The sequence below is a fragment of the Maudiozyma barnettii genome, assembly GCF_903064755.1.
Source record: "Maudiozyma barnettii strain CLIB 1767 genome assembly, contig: KABA2_10, whole genome shotgun sequence".
Taxonomy (NCBI): Eukaryota; Fungi; Ascomycota; class Saccharomycetes; order Saccharomycetales; family Saccharomycetaceae; genus Maudiozyma; species Maudiozyma barnettii.
This window is the reverse complement of record NW_024545247.1, coordinates 103,260-118,691: the sequence shown is the minus strand read 5'-3', so window position 1 is coordinate 118,691 and position 15,432 is coordinate 103,260. Positions and strand designations below refer to the sequence as shown.

At 33.8% G+C, this 15,432-nt stretch overlaps 5 protein-coding genes across 5 annotated transcripts; 2 read left to right on the top strand and 3 right to left on the bottom strand.

Moving 5' to 3' along the window:
- Positions 1–171: 171 nt before the first annotated feature.
- Positions 172–7,308, top strand: SEN1 (DNA/RNA helicase SEN1; the record flags this gene model as incomplete). Its single annotated transcript, XM_041552437.1, has 1 exon — positions 172–7,308. One exon carries the CDS (start codon positions 172–174, stop codon positions 7,306–7,308), a length of 7,137 nt encoding a protein of 2,378 aa, XP_041408371.1.
- Positions 7,309–7,663: 355 nt separating this feature from the next.
- Positions 7,664–8,851, bottom strand: ATG23 (Atg23p; the record flags this gene model as incomplete). Its single annotated transcript, XM_041552436.1, has 1 exon — positions 7,664–8,851. One exon carries the CDS (start codon positions 8,849–8,851, stop codon positions 7,664–7,666), a length of 1,188 nt encoding a protein of 395 aa, XP_041408370.1.
- Positions 8,852–9,241: 390 nt separating this feature from the next.
- On the top strand, positions 9,242–9,865 carry TSR2 (Tsr2p; the record flags this gene model as incomplete). Its single annotated transcript, XM_041552435.1, has 1 exon — positions 9,242–9,865. The coding sequence occupies one exon, from the start codon at positions 9,242–9,244 to the stop codon at positions 9,863–9,865; it is 624 nt and encodes a 207-aa protein (XP_041408369.1).
- A 245-nt stretch (positions 9,866–10,110) lies between these two features.
- On the bottom strand, positions 10,111–13,827 carry ECM30 (Ecm30p; the record flags this gene model as incomplete). The annotated part of the gene is made up of 1 exon (XM_041552434.1): positions 10,111–13,827. The coding sequence occupies one exon, from the start codon at positions 13,825–13,827 to the stop codon at positions 10,111–10,113; it is 3,717 nt and encodes a 1,238-aa protein (XP_041408368.1).
- Positions 13,828–14,359: 532 nt separating this feature from the next.
- DIF1 (Dif1p) lies at positions 14,360–14,680 on the bottom strand (the record flags this gene model as incomplete). The annotated part of the gene is made up of 1 exon (XM_041552433.1): positions 14,360–14,680. The coding sequence occupies one exon, from the start codon at positions 14,678–14,680 to the stop codon at positions 14,360–14,362; it is 321 nt and encodes a 106-aa protein (XP_041408367.1).
- Between the last annotated feature and the right edge of the window lie 752 nt (positions 14,681–15,432).

Genomic DNA, 15,432 nt, shown 5'->3' with positions numbered 1-15,432 from the left:
TTCTATATATATCATACACCAATTATTGTCATTTTTTTTATTGCATTACTACATTTTAGTTACAAGAACATCATCAGATCTACTGAAAACAAATACAGGTCTGCACAGTTTTCTTCAATCAATTCCTAGCATTTCCCCCATTTTTAAATCGATATTCCAGATATTTTTATAATGGAAGCAGTAAATCCTGAGTATGCTGCCATATATGAAAAGGCTGACAAATTTATACCCTATATCAAAGAAATTTATGAAGGGAAGAGCCAAAATAATCAGGAGGCAAATCTCTTATCAGGACTCATAGAGCTTTTAAAACAACTACCAGAAGGTTTTCATCTATTTTGTGACCCTCGAATTGGTCAAATTTCAATATTTTCATTAACTTTACTATCATTTCCTGACGAAGCCGCAAGAAAATGGTTATTTGACACATATAATCCAATTCTATCCAAGTGTGAGAAATGTATATTAGCATTTACACGAGGGACTTGTAATATGTTACAACATTTTGCAACGAAAAGAGATCTTCCTCATGATCGTGTATATAAATTTAATGATCTAGTGACGGAATGGCGAGCTGCTACTTGTTCACCTATATTAAGAAACATATCGATCAGTGAAGATAGAAAATCTATTCATGTCACACCTCAAGTACGTTGTGCAATGTTTGAAGGTCTCTGTAATCCACATATGATTAGAAACAATCCAGATTTTAAAGAAATATTCGCTGTTATATTCAAGTACCTATATGATACAAAATATGAGTTGCTTGACATTCGATCACCCAAATCGTTACAAACGTTCCTTGCTGGGACTATTTATTGTTGGTATAACGGTACAAGAGAACAAGAAAGTTGGGCAAAAGAATTCTTAACAAAATTACATGAGGAAAATTTTATTATAACCAAAAAGACAATGACGCCAGATATACTTGAAGAATTATTTTTTTATATTCTTCATCTAGAAGATCCGTCGAATTGGACCAACGAAAATATAGCTAAATTCTGGATGAAATTTGTTCCAATAATAGCCCTGTTAGACAGTGATACGTTCAAAGAATATTTAATAGTTCCAAAGGATATCAAATCCTTAACTGCAACATACAGGTTCCCTATAGAATCTATCTTTATGTTGTGGTACAAACATTTCTCAATAAATATAGGGAATAAACCTCTGGAGTTCTTATTAAGAGCCTTATGCATTTTATTGGATAAGATGAATAGTGAATTTTGGAAAATTATTCATCCTTACACTTTCCACAATATAATCGAACTAATTTTTAGCAATAATTTATTTGTCACCAGACTAACGGTCGTTCAAAATGTTAGAATCCCAGATAATGATATCGAGACATATGTTTCAAATAAGGGTTCCATGACAGATTTATTATCATGGAATCTTCCATTTTACCATTCTCTATCCGAATCCACTAGAATTCAGATGGTGAAGAAAGTTTCTGTGGCATTTTTAAGAACCATTGCAACATACCATGATCTAAACTCAACTGCCAAGTTGTTTTTAATGAGCTCATCTGCTGCTCTATTAAATGATATACTATCTATTAAAGATGAAGAAAGATCAAAGCTTTACGTCAGGGACGACTTCCAAACAATTCTTTTTACGAAGAGTGACTCAAGATCTTTATTAAATAATCCTTTAATTCAAGATATTGCAATAAAATCTGCAACAAATGCGGCACAAACTTATCCTGGTATCGGGTCGGCTGTGTATTCTGTCGCCCAATCTGTGATGGCTGTTTTATCCAAATGTATTGATTTGGATATTCTTCTCCTATGTCAAAGGACTTACAGATTATATTCAGGAAAAAGTATTAGCGAGTTACCGTTGCCTTTAACCCTACTAGAAAACTTGAACAACAAGGTCAAGTTAGACTCATTCGAGGATGGCCCACTGTTGGCAAAATATCTATTAATTTCCATGCGTAACATTAACGGGTTATTAATTGTCCCTGGTCAATCAACAGTTATCCAAAGACATAATGAAAGTGTAAAACAATATCTAGATCTATCAACCAATTTGATTAGTAAATTTACGGATGTTCTCCCCAATAAACTTTCAGAAATTTTAGCAGATAAGAATGCTTCACAAGGTTTCTGGTCTTGTATATTTTCATCCGATGCCAACTTGTATCAGGTAACCACCAATATCCTTTATGATACATTTGATGTGGAGGGAAGATTGGAAGGTGTACAAATACTTTTAAACACCAGTTTATCATATCAATTAAAATCCATTAATAATGTATTAAGACAACTTATTAAATGTGAATTCTACGAACCTTGTCCTAGAGCTATCCGTGTTTTAATGGATATTTTAAGTGCATTTTCAGATCCTGTCGGTGGTATTATTTCAAATTATGATAGTTTGAAAGATGAAAACACAGACAAGGAAATCGTTGCATTTTGGCAACTTTCATGGTCGTTTTTAGACACGATATATAAGTGTACCTTACAATGGGCTTCAAAATACGACTACTCTGAGTTAGAAAACTTTACCAAAGATACATTAGAATTGAGTCGTTCGTTCGTTATTTCCTTTAGAGAATTTTCAGATATCATATCCAGTTCAGGTGTAGACTTGTTTGATAGTGTCCTGAAGGCATTTAAAAATATGCTGTACTGGTTAAGACTAAGTGATGATGAATTACTAGAATCTTGTGTTAGATTAATAATAAGTGCCACTGATCTTGCTTTTGAACGTAAAATGAAATTTGATGACGATATCGTAACATCGTTGACTCAATATGCAGTTAAAGCTAAGAAACACTCTAATAAATTAACGGAAACACAGACATCTGAGATACTAACAAAAGCGAAATTGTTCAATTCCCGATTAGTAAATTCTATTGTCGACTCAGTTGAAGAAAGTCGCAAAGGAAAGGAAACCCTTAAACATTCGACAGTTAGACTGCCAAGTCTAAACGAATCAAGGGTGGATTTTTTGCAAAGAAAAGCTACATCTTCTTCGATTCTTGGTAGACCAAAATCTACCCAACCTAAGATTACGAATTTTGGTGTCTTCAAACCTGGCGCCGATATGACTTTGCAAACGAAAAAAGCTAATAAACCTCTTTCAAAGATGGAATTAGCAAGAAAACAACTAATGAGCAATCGTGTTATACACCCACCAAGTACTTCAGTTTTTCACACCAAATCAAAACCTAAAATCAAAAATGATGACTCAAGTGATAGTGACAGTGATGTAGAAGGTGATCTTGAAACAGCACGCGAGTTATTTGCATCAACAAAGGCGAAAAGTCACACAATTGAGACAGTGGGGATAGATGGGAAAAATATCAAACGTAATACAAAAGCAGAAATTGCTAGAATGGAAGAAGAAAATATGAGAAGAAGATTAAATGTAGACTTGAATGCGCTATATGAGACTGTATTAAGATGGGATTATACAAGAAAGAATGAATATCCAAACGACGAAACTTCACAATACACGGATATAAAGAATAAATTCACCTCAGCTTCGGAATACAGAAAAATAGTCAAACCTTTGTTATTATTAGAATGCTGGCAAGGATTATGTGCTGCAAGGGATAGGGTTGATAATATCCCATTTAGTGTTATATGTGGTAACCGGAGAGTTGTGTCAGACTTTTATGATATTTTCACATCAATGCCAAAGTCTTTTGTAGAAAACAGTAAAATTAATGAATCAGATCTAATCGCAATGGCCTATCTCCCAAACTTACTTCCAGGTCAAAGGCCCTCCAACGATGACTTTCGGGAGGCTGAAAATACTTGTCTTGCTAAAATTCGTTCTATTAACTATGCCAAGAACAATACAGTCGAATTGACATTGCGGATCCACAGAAATCAATCCTTCTCAAAATTTATTTCCCTAAGATCAGAAATACATGCCATAAAGGTTATGCAAATGACAACTGTAGAGAGGGAATACCAAACAATCGAAGCTTTAGAATATTATGACTTGGTTGACCAAATTTTAACAGCACAACCGTCTCCTCCTGCCCAAGTCTCTCCAAATGAGGTTGAGAGTGTTAAACGTTGCTACAAACTAAATACATCCCAGGCTCAAGCTATCGTTAATACTGTTCTGAATGAAGGTTTTTCTTTAATTCAAGGACCACCTGGTACAGGTAAAACCAAAACAATATTAGGAATTGTTGGGTATATCCTTTCCCTGAGAAACGCCTTACCATCGAATGTCATCTCGGTTCCTACTGGACAAGCAAAAAGTCCTATCGACCAACTACTGAAAAAACAAAAAGTTTTAATCTGTGCTCCAAGTAATGCAGCTGTAGATGAAATCTGTATTCGTTTAAAAGATGGAGTTTACGATCGGAATGGCAATTTAATAAAACCACGAGTTGTTCGTGTCGGTAGATCTGATGTAGTCAATGTTGCAATCAAGGAGCTCACTTTAGAGGAATTGGTGGATAGGAGGGTATCTGCCAAGAACCAGGAATATCTGCAGAATCCTGAATTGGACGAAAAATTCCGTACTACAGTTTTGAAAAGAAGAGAACTGATGGCTAAATTAGATTCCGAAAATGGTAAACCCCATAGTAAGCTATCATCGGAAGAGATCAGAAAGCTACAAACAGAAACTAGAGAATTAAGTAAGACTCTTAACATTCTTGGTAAGGAAAAAGATGAATTGAGAGAACAAAGATCGTTAAATTTTAGAAAACGTAACATTGATAGGAGGAACGCACAAGCTCAAGTTCTTTCTGAGAGTGATATCATTTGCTCAACCCTGTCTGGTTCAGCCCATGATGTTTTATCAACCTTAGGTATAAAATTTGACACGGTAATTATCGATGAAGCCTGTCAGTGTACAGAATTATCTTCAATAATTCCATTAAGGTACGGTGGAAAGAGATGTATTATGGTTGGTGATCCCAATCAACTACCCCCAACTGTTTTATCTGGTGCTGCTAGCAATTTCAAATACAACCAATCCCTTTTTGTGCGTATGGAAAAAAACACTACTCCATATTTGTTAAATGTTCAATATCGTATGCATCCGGATATTAGTAGATTCCCTTCGCTCGAATTTTATAACGGCCGTTTGTTGGATGGACCAGATATGGCAGTGATCAACAAAAGACCATGGCATACCTCCTCTCCATTACAGCCTTATAAATTTTTTGATATTACAACCGGTCAACAACAACAAAATAAAAAAACAATGTCTTATGTGAATACCGAAGAGATTAATGTAGCGGTTGAGCTAATAAATTTCCTATTTACAAAATTTGACAAAAATGTAGACTTCACAGGTAAAATTGGTGTCATATCTCCATACAAAGAGCAGATGCAACGTATGCGTAGAAAATTCACGTCATATTTTGGTTCGTTTATAAATAAATACATTGACTTCAACACAATCGATGGTTTCCAGGGTCAAGAAAAAGAAATTATCATCATATCGTGTGTTCGTGCTGACGACACAAAATCATCTGTGGGTTTCCTGAAAGATTTTCGCCGTATGAATGTTGCATTTACAAGAGCTAAGACCAGTCTATGGATCCTTGGCCACAGAAATTCTTTATACCAAAATAAATTGTGGAGGAATTTGATAGATGATGCAGAATCTAGACATTGCATTCAAAGAGCTCATGCTGGTTTCCTATCAGACAAAGAACTAAAAGAAAGGACCAATTCAGTCACAAGTACAAATGATGATTCTTACAATCCATTAGATATCACTGCCAGAGCTGCAAGAAAACGACCTGCTACAGATGAATCCCCATCTACTCAACCACAACAGAAAAAGACAAAAGATACTTCATTAAAAGAGGGCAACTTTTTAGAAAATGAAGAAAAGAGAAGAAAACGTGAAGAAAGGCAAAGAAAGAAAGAAAAGAAAGAAAAGAAGAAAGAACGAAAAGAGAAGAAAGACGAGAGAAAAAAGAAAGATGATACGGACAAAACTGTCGTCAATGACAGCAAAAATGGAAGTTCTTCAGGTACTAAAAAAAAATCTTCGATCTTTGGACCCACACAATCATCCACATCCACAACAACTCCTAACAGTCATGTATACATTAATGATGAGAAAATTAAAAAACAGAGAAAATTAACTAATTTAAAAGATAATAGACACCTCGCTTTCCAAGATGACGTAGTCGCTATTCCTCAGTCAACATGGGAAAGTTTACCTCCATCGAAATCGAACCCGCGACCTTTGAAATCTTCAATGAAAGGAAGAAAATCGAAAGAATCGAAGAGTCGAGAGAGCTCTAGTACTAAGGACAAGATAAATTCCGTTTCCCAAAATAACCACGTTGTCAGTAAGAAAGTTAGTGGAACCGATATGTTAGACAAGGAAGCTGAAGTTTTAAAAGTGTCAAGCAACGATGGCATCGATAAAGTAGAGGTAAAAAAAACAGAGGTACAAACCCCAGATGACAACTATGATCCTACAACGTCGCTGGAAAACAGGTACCAGAAGGAAGACCATAGTAAACAACCAATACCAGTCAATCTCGAAACTAAAACTGGGGGAAATTCTAGTGATACATTGTTAAAACCTGCACCAGGGAAACAAGTTATGCTTACTTCATCTCAGTCATCGTTCCCTGACCAATCGAATCTAATTAATAGCACAAAATCGCTGCCACGAGTAATTGACAGAATTCAACCTCTTCCAACAGCACCTACTAGAGAATATAGTGCAAACAATACTATATCCCAAAGCGGATCAAACAACTTGCTTGATAGAATTTCTCCAGTTAGTCGTTATGATGGTTCGACAACCGATTCAAGATATAACAATCGCCCACCTTCTGGACTAGGACATCCTTACGCGCCTGGGGAATATGGTACTCATCTTATCACCCAAAATGAACAACCTTCTCCATTACATGGCTATAATAATGTTTCTAATGGTAACTTTGGTAACTACCCTGATGCACGTTATAATAATTATCCAAACGCAAGATATGGTAATAATCAAAACTTTGAAAATAACCATTCTGTAGATAATAATTACCCCAATGGAATAAACTCAAGCTACGATAGTAACCAAACTTCGCAATATGATAACAAGGTAAACTCAAAGTACGATACCCATTCACTCCTAGGGAACAGTAATGCTCCAAATACAAGATACGAAAGTAATCCAAACGAGAATTATCAAAAGGATCCATACTACCCTGAAACTAATGAAAAATATCACCAGCCTTCCCAAACCAAAGTTGCTACTGAAGGACAAGAGTCAAGAACTCCCTCAAATGGTCCACCGAAATACAACAGAAGAGGTCCGTCGCCTTCACCATTTATACCAAGAAAGAAGAGATTATTTAAATAGTTTAATAGTTTAATAGTTTCCTCGAAGGTTTTATAAAAATAATCAAAAATTGCAATAAGAGTTTTTTCTCTTAAATAATTGATAAATAACTAGAAATTTACACAATGAAAACCTTTATGTACTAATTACACTTTATAAGTCATATAAATGATTATATTTTTAAGAATGCAAAATTATATATTAGGATAGAACCCTTCCCATCGAGTTAATAATATTTTATATATTGAGTTGAACTTGGATACTGAAGACAAATTTGAGACATGCTAACATACATATTTAAAAGTTATGTTCATTAGAATACTCCATCGACTGAACGTAAGCAAAAAAAAAACGGGCAATTATAATTACCGGATTTTTATATTACTGGTAACTGTTTCTTTAATTCTTTGCAAGCCCTTATTAAAGTGTCTTTTTCATCTTCTATTATTGAAGATATCACTTTACTATTGTTTAAGTTCATAAGTTCTTGAAGATAATTTAGAGAGGTCTGAATTATTTTTATTAGATCAGTTGGTATTATTGGCCCTGATCCTTTCCTTGAAATCTTATATTTAAGCTTTTTCTCCAAAGATACGACTTCTTCTAAACAATCCTTCCATAATTCATTTTGCGATTTTAAACCGGACGTTTCATTCTTTAATTCTTTAAACATATGAGCAAATGTATCTTTTTTGATATCTATGAACTCTATTTCGAGTTCCACTTTCTCGCGGGACAATTGTATTTGATTATTGATAGAATTACCTTTGGCCAAACTAATCAACTTTTTATCTTTTACTTCCGACTGGTTCGGTATTGTCAGATTGATCTCCTTTAGAATTTTTTCTGTCCTTCTATTAATGGTTTCAATATCATTCAAAATTCTTTTCTTGATAGTTCTTATCTTACTAGTTTGTATTTTTAATTCGTCCTGAAGAAAGTTTTGATCCTTTTTCATATTTTTTATAATGCCTTCTAAAGCTTGAATGTCTTTGTTTACAGCACTACTTGCATTGTGTAGGTAAGTCATACATTTCAAAGTGTCATCTCTTGTTAAGACACTATTATTTTCATCTGATCCTTCATATGTATTTTTTTGATATAAATTGTCTTCTATCCCATGGTTATCTTCCTTGTAGTCCCTTGAAAGCGAAGTGTTTGTAATTCCAACCAATTCAATATAATTATTCATATCGTCCCTATAATGGGTTTCAAAGGTAAACTTCGTTGTACGGTTATCCAATACCTTATTGGGTACTGAACTATCAAAATCCCAAATATGCTTCTCTTTAAGTAATTCTATCTCTTTTGTTGAAAGTTCTAATACCTCTGCTCGGACTTCGATTAGTTTTGACATCTCGTTCTTTAAAATACCATTATGAGAAATCAACTTATCATTAATCTTCAAAAGATCAGAAAAACATACAGATATGTGTTCCCGCACTGTATCTAATTGATTACCATCTGATCCATCAGATAACGCCTCCTTATGAACTTGTACGAGTGCCTCCAAGTAGTTGGTAATATCCTCTCGTTGCTTCAAATATTCTTCCAACTTCCCCATGTTCAATGAAATCAGAGCACAGATCACTCCAATCCTAGATTATAGTATAGGTTCTATACCATCCAAAATAATGGTAGGATTAGAATAATAAGGCAATCTTATTGCAATCAATTATTGCTCAGGTCCCCTGCAACTCCTTATAGCCAAGTTCAACTTTCTGTGCATCGAATGAGTACTAAACTTAGGGTCTCTCTTGTTCAACCCTAATTAGGGTTTATCATAAAAAAATGGATAGAAATGAAAATTTTTAAAAGAGATCATCTCATCTCATCTCATCTCAAGGTGATTAAGAACGGTTAATTCCAGAGAACGATAGGCTATCTTTGTTTAATCCTGACAGATAACCCTACAAGACGCGAACATTGCCCCAAATAATTGAAGTTTTATAAAATGAGCAGCCTAACTATAGATGAAAGTGCGTTCGTAGAAGCCACAAATGATGCTAACACTCTAGAGTTTTCTGATGAAAAGCAACAAGGTCGTTTTGAATTAGGTATTTCAATGTTGATATACAGTTGGGACGCACTTGACATTGCTGTGGCAAACCAATGGGGTGGTATAGATTCTGCTGATAAGAGAGATTGGATAACGGCTATTGTCATAGATTTATTTAAAACTAATAAAATTGTCGATATTGCCATGGTAGAAGAGACACTATTGTATGCAATGGTTGATGAATTTGATACAAATGTCGAGGACGATACAAGTTTGATCGTTGCAAGTAATGTTATTAAATTGTACGAGGAATGTTATGCTATGAACTATGGTCGTGTAGAAGAACTTTATGCCAGATACGTAGAAAAGGAAAAGAACAGACAAGGTAAACCAGATCAGAGAATTGTTCATGTACACGGTGATGATGACTCTAGCTGCGAAGAAGATGAAGAGGACGAGGACGAAGATATGATGGAATTAGTTGTTGAAGAAGAAGAGATAGTGACTACCACTGCCGAACCGATAATAGATGACGATGGTTTTGAACTTGTACAAAAGAAAGGGAAAAGAAAATTTTAAATGTTGCTAGGAAGCAAACATTGTTATCCGTATAACTAGGAATGTATTAAATAATCACCAAGGCAAAATATGTAATGAATTTATATAATTTAAATTATTGTATTTTATTCACAATGAGATTGTAAACAAATCTCGAACAAATAATCAATATTCTTCGACAAGTTTATAAAGTGACCATTCGCTATTTACTGCTATAAATATATTAACTATGTTTCATATTCTAATGTCTACCAAAGCAAAGAGGACTAGAATCTCTTAGGAGAGGCAAACGCCATAAACGGATTTGCGCTTAACACAGGGGAATATTGTCTACTCTCATTTGTATTCCGAGAAGTATTAGATACGTTGCTCTCAGAATTATCAGTACTATTAAATCTAAATTTCTTTAATAATGATGAAGTCATATCCAAAAATGAAAACTCTTCCTTCTTAATAGTAGTTATGGGGAATAATTTAATGTTCGTTCCTACCCATATATTTGTCTTGAAAAGACCTTCATCTACAACGAATGGCCCTATGTCACCATCTAAGACTGATATAGTCTCTTCGCGTATCACATTGTCTTGATTTTCGTTCTTATTAAAACCAGTCCACGAAAATCTAGATAAAAATGATGAGGCATTACTGCTCTTTCTTGACAGATTATGGGTTGGTTGTGCATTCGTAGTATTCGGAATGCTAATAGAAGATGTAACAGATGAGGACGCAGATAACTCTGCGTTAGTTACTCCTGTTACAGTATCAGGTGAACTTGTTTCAGATTGTTCATTTAATGTATGCATACTCGAAAGGTTATCGGGAGCAAAATAATTGACCATAGAACTACCATTGCTCTGAGTTCTAGAGATCTGAGAGCCATGAGAAGACCATCTTTCCAAAAGGGGAATATTTGATCCCGATGAGATCGAATCGTTTCTCTTATTCTGAACATTTCCAGTGCCACTATTACCAGATTCATCAGCCATAGACGATAGCGAATCAATATATGGCGCTGAATGTGCTTGAAACACATCTGACCAAAATATTTCATCAAGCCAGTCATTAAATACCAGGTTTCTTTTTTTAGAAAATTTAAATTCTAGTGGTTCATTTAAACAAAATTCTTTCCTTAAATTCTTTTTGATCTTTTTATCGAAGTCTGATTCAAAATGTTCGATATTCTTGATTATATCTACAAAATCCGAATTTTTAGACATTTTGACAATATCTGGAAATTGTCTCAAAAATATTTTAGTTATATCTATCAGCTTCTGAAGGGTAGATGCACCGATCCATAATTGACTAAAATCAGACCTTCGTGGTGACTTTAATTTAGAATTTTCGGTTAGGCCAATTGGCCATTTCGGTTTTAATTTCAGATATAAGTCTATATTATTCATTATCAATTGTTTATTATAATCTGGATGTTCATAGATTTCATACTCCTTATTCGTATTCGGTGCAGAGGAAGAATTATCATTTCCTTTAAGGTTCGTGGACATAAATTTTGCACTGTGGATATTTACGTGATTAAATGATGGTCTTGAATTGTTACTTCTTTTGTGGATACTACCATTATTTCCTGTTCCCATGTTATAATCATTCCCAACATTATCAGGTACATCATAAATATCCACATCGGGATCATTGTCAACAACAACATCATTATCATCATCAGAATATTCCTTTATTTGTTTATTAAAAATTAAATAATTTTCCCCCTCTAAAGTATTCTGAATGTTTAATTTTTCATCTTTTATTTCCAAATTGGAATCTGAACTGCCTTTGTCATTCTCTTCATTTTCATTTTCACCATAATTATAATCAGAATTCGATTTATTAGATGTTCCAAAATTTTGATCCATTAAGGATAAAGAGTTCGTTGGTAAATCTTCCAAAAATAACATATTATTTATATTTCTATTGGTTGAAATAAAATTAATGGATTCTTTTATTTGTAAAAGTACGGTATAATGCCTAGTCAATAAAAATATTAAATTTTTAGATTCCTGATAACATGTCGTAATATATATTAACATTGATCTTAAGAATAATGCTAAAATATCCAATTTTATAGCTGGAGATGTTAAAGCAGATTGCTTTGCAGAATCAGAACTTGCAAATGATGACAAAAAATTTCTATTAGACAGTTTTGATAACAGATTTAACAAAGCTAAAGTTGCATTATAACTTAATTTATCAGTTAAATTAGAATTAGAATTTTTCACAGAAGATAATTGAACCAAATTAGAGTCACTTGATGATATTGACATTTTGCTTATCGTTTTGGCATTAATGGGCAAAATATTGTAGATAATTTCAAAATAGCCGGACTTTAAGATCAAATTACTCTTAATATCATTGGAAGAAAGGTTGGATAACTGGATGATCATAAAATCTCTATATGTCAAAGATTCTATATGTGAAATGTTTGATATCTTGAAGAAATTAGGTAGTTTGTTGGTGTAATAATTCGTCTTAAAAGTCTGTAAAAGTTTATGTAATATCAATGGTTTATCTGTAAGGAATACAGCCATATCATAACATAACGGTATAACATTTGATTGATATTGAGGGACATTATAGTAATATTTGATATAATAAATAACAAAAATTAAAAATTTGTTAGAAAATTTATCAGCAAAATAATTTTCAAAAGTTTTGTTGAATTTAATCAAATTTATTAATAAAATCAAATTTTGAAGAAAAATCATATCTAATTTTGGTAACTGTATTGTAAAATCTTTCAATTTCAGTTGATTGTAGTTTTTATTCGAAGGTTTAGATTGTCCCATAGAGTTTGAATTAGAACCATTGTTCTTACCATTTGAAGAGGAATCATCTGAATTGAAGCTTAATGGATTTGATTCTTGATCTATTGCCAAATCAATTGGGTTTTTAAATATTTTCACAACTGTAGAGAGTAGTAATTTTAATTGGAATTCATTTTTCAGGAAATCGTTTAAGAACGTCGATTTATCAGATAAATGAGAACATGTAAGATTGAACCATTGCAATGATGATAATATAAGATTTTTCTTTAGATTAATAATTAGTTGTTGTGATGAAACTATTTGTTTATTAGGTTCATTCGAGTCCTTTGCACCTGATGTCATCACATTTTCGGTGCTTCCTGTTGTCATTGAAATGTGAGTCTTTTGTGGATTTTCATATAATGTGCTAACTTTCAATTCATTTATAGTCTTACAATAGTGTGCATATAAGTTTAAGATTGATATCATTAATAATAGTAACATATCTCTATTTTGTCGCGTTGAGATCATCTCTTGAACAAAGAATGGTGTATCATGTTTATCGTTTGAATAAAGATTCAACGACGATAAAGTAAGGAATAAATTTATAAGTTCTAATCTGTTACTATCTAAATAAGGAAGTTGTAAAGTTGTTGGTATTGAATCATTAAGGCCTTTAGGTACTACATTTGGAGATATACCAGTTTGCCATTGAATTAAATTAATTGTCCCTGGATCGGCTGTACGTGTTTGTATTGTGAATGATTCCATGAAACATAATTGTAAGAAATATTCAATTAGATTAGTTCTTATGAAAAAATTCTGTAAATCCAATTTTTCATTATTAGAATATAATATAGTATGCCCTTCTTGAATATGTTCATAAAGGATTGGAGTCAATTTAGTAATTATCCTTATTGATGTTATAACTTGTTTAAAGAAAAAATTCACCTGTCTCTTAGTAGATTGAGTTTGTTGAAAATTCGTAAACAAATCGATGAAATTAGATATTGTAAAATCCAATAAATTAACATAATTTTGAGGGTTTAAACAAATTATCTTCCTTAGAACACTATTTGTAATAACAGTGTTAAATGTATGTAATTGTAAATTTGCAGTAACATTTAAAAAATCAGTATAAAATTCGTTGTTAGATGTATCATCATTTTGAGAGAGTTGGAACAGATAGTCCCGGTAGACATTAGTAATTTTAGAATCTGTATTACCCATGTTCCAACTTGTTACTATAATACGTCCAGTATATCTGCACTGTTTTGTGGAGTTTAATTCTTTGTAATGGTCTTTCTTTTATTCTATTCCTCTTTATGTAAAGACAATGCACTTATATCAAGGAAATAGTTTTTTTAGATTTTGTTCATGTAAGCAGTAATCAATCTAATAATCCCTTTAAGAAAAGTCCACTCTAACTGTCAAGGACGGTGTTGATGTGGGTTTTTTGGCTTTTGTCGCCCGTTTTTCTGTTCAAGCGGTCCCAAAGACGCTAAAATTTTTAGTTAAGGAGAGCCAGTAATCGATGGTTGTTTGATAGCTAATGAGAATGGGAAGAAGAGGATGACCTTCGTTGGACCTCAATCGGTGGGGTATTAATGGAAAAGGTAGTAATTGTATGTGTGTATATATTTTTGATAGTTTATATATATATGTGATATATGTATGTATGTAATGCAATGCAAATGAGGGAAGTGTAGCTCTATCTATAGAGAGAGGTGTAATAATGGTTAATATAATATACCTTTTTTTCTTAGAAGGATCTCTTACCGTTGTTGTTGATGTTTTCAGCCGATTCGTTCATGATTTCCAAGTCGGATAGGGAGCTTCCATTTCTTGCTAGCATTGGTGGTTCTTGAGCCAGATTAGGTTGTCTATACTGGGGGACAATCAGGCCGGCATACATGCTAGTATTAGTGTTCTGGCCTTGGAACGCTGCACTGCTGTCGACAGTCTGTCTTATACGCATCCCGATGTTACTCAATTTTTCCATATAATCATTGCGTTGATTAGGAGAATAGACTCTTTCCTCGTTCCCGACTTTATTTTGTTTGTTTGTTGTAGTGTTATCCATAGTTTGTTGTTGTTGTTGTTGTTCTGTGACGGAGAACTAGTTGTTGTGGGTATCTGTCTTCTCGAGGTCTGCATTGCTCCCATCTTTACATATATATATATATATATGGTTGAAGTTTTGCAATCTCGATTGCATGCGGTGCTGTTGTCATGGAGACACCCGAAAAGCAACTTTTTTGCTGTTGGCCCTTGTGAAAAGGAGAAAAAGAAACGATTACTGTGCGGTGTGTGGGTGTCCTTTGTTATGTAAACAGCATACCACCCGTGCACCGCGCATACATATACCGTCAGGGTAACGGTTGCGTTGACGAACACCCGTCATGGATGTTGCATGTGGAGAGAGGCACCTTTATTTCATTTCATTCTGCTTCTGCAATTTATCCAAAAAGCAGTTGGTGAGAATCGATGAGTAAATTGTTTGCAAGTCTTATCTCGTATTGGGAAGAAGATGGAGCGAAGCAACAGAGTCACAATTGTTTAGACGATTCGATTCGATTCGATTCGATTTGCTTATCTCTGAGTTGATAACGAACAGAGAATATTGCCAGTGCGCGATATCGGCAGATAGTATATGTCAGCAGACAATGCCACTCGCTAACCGCCGTTGTTTGCCATTAGCAATGACAAAATGACCGGAACTGTTCTCTGACAGTTTCCCACAGAGCGAAGCAGCACAGAAGAGCGGAAATGAAAGGCTCCCGTACTTTTTTTGACTTAACCGCTATAGGCAGGACATTGCGAGAGACAGCCGTT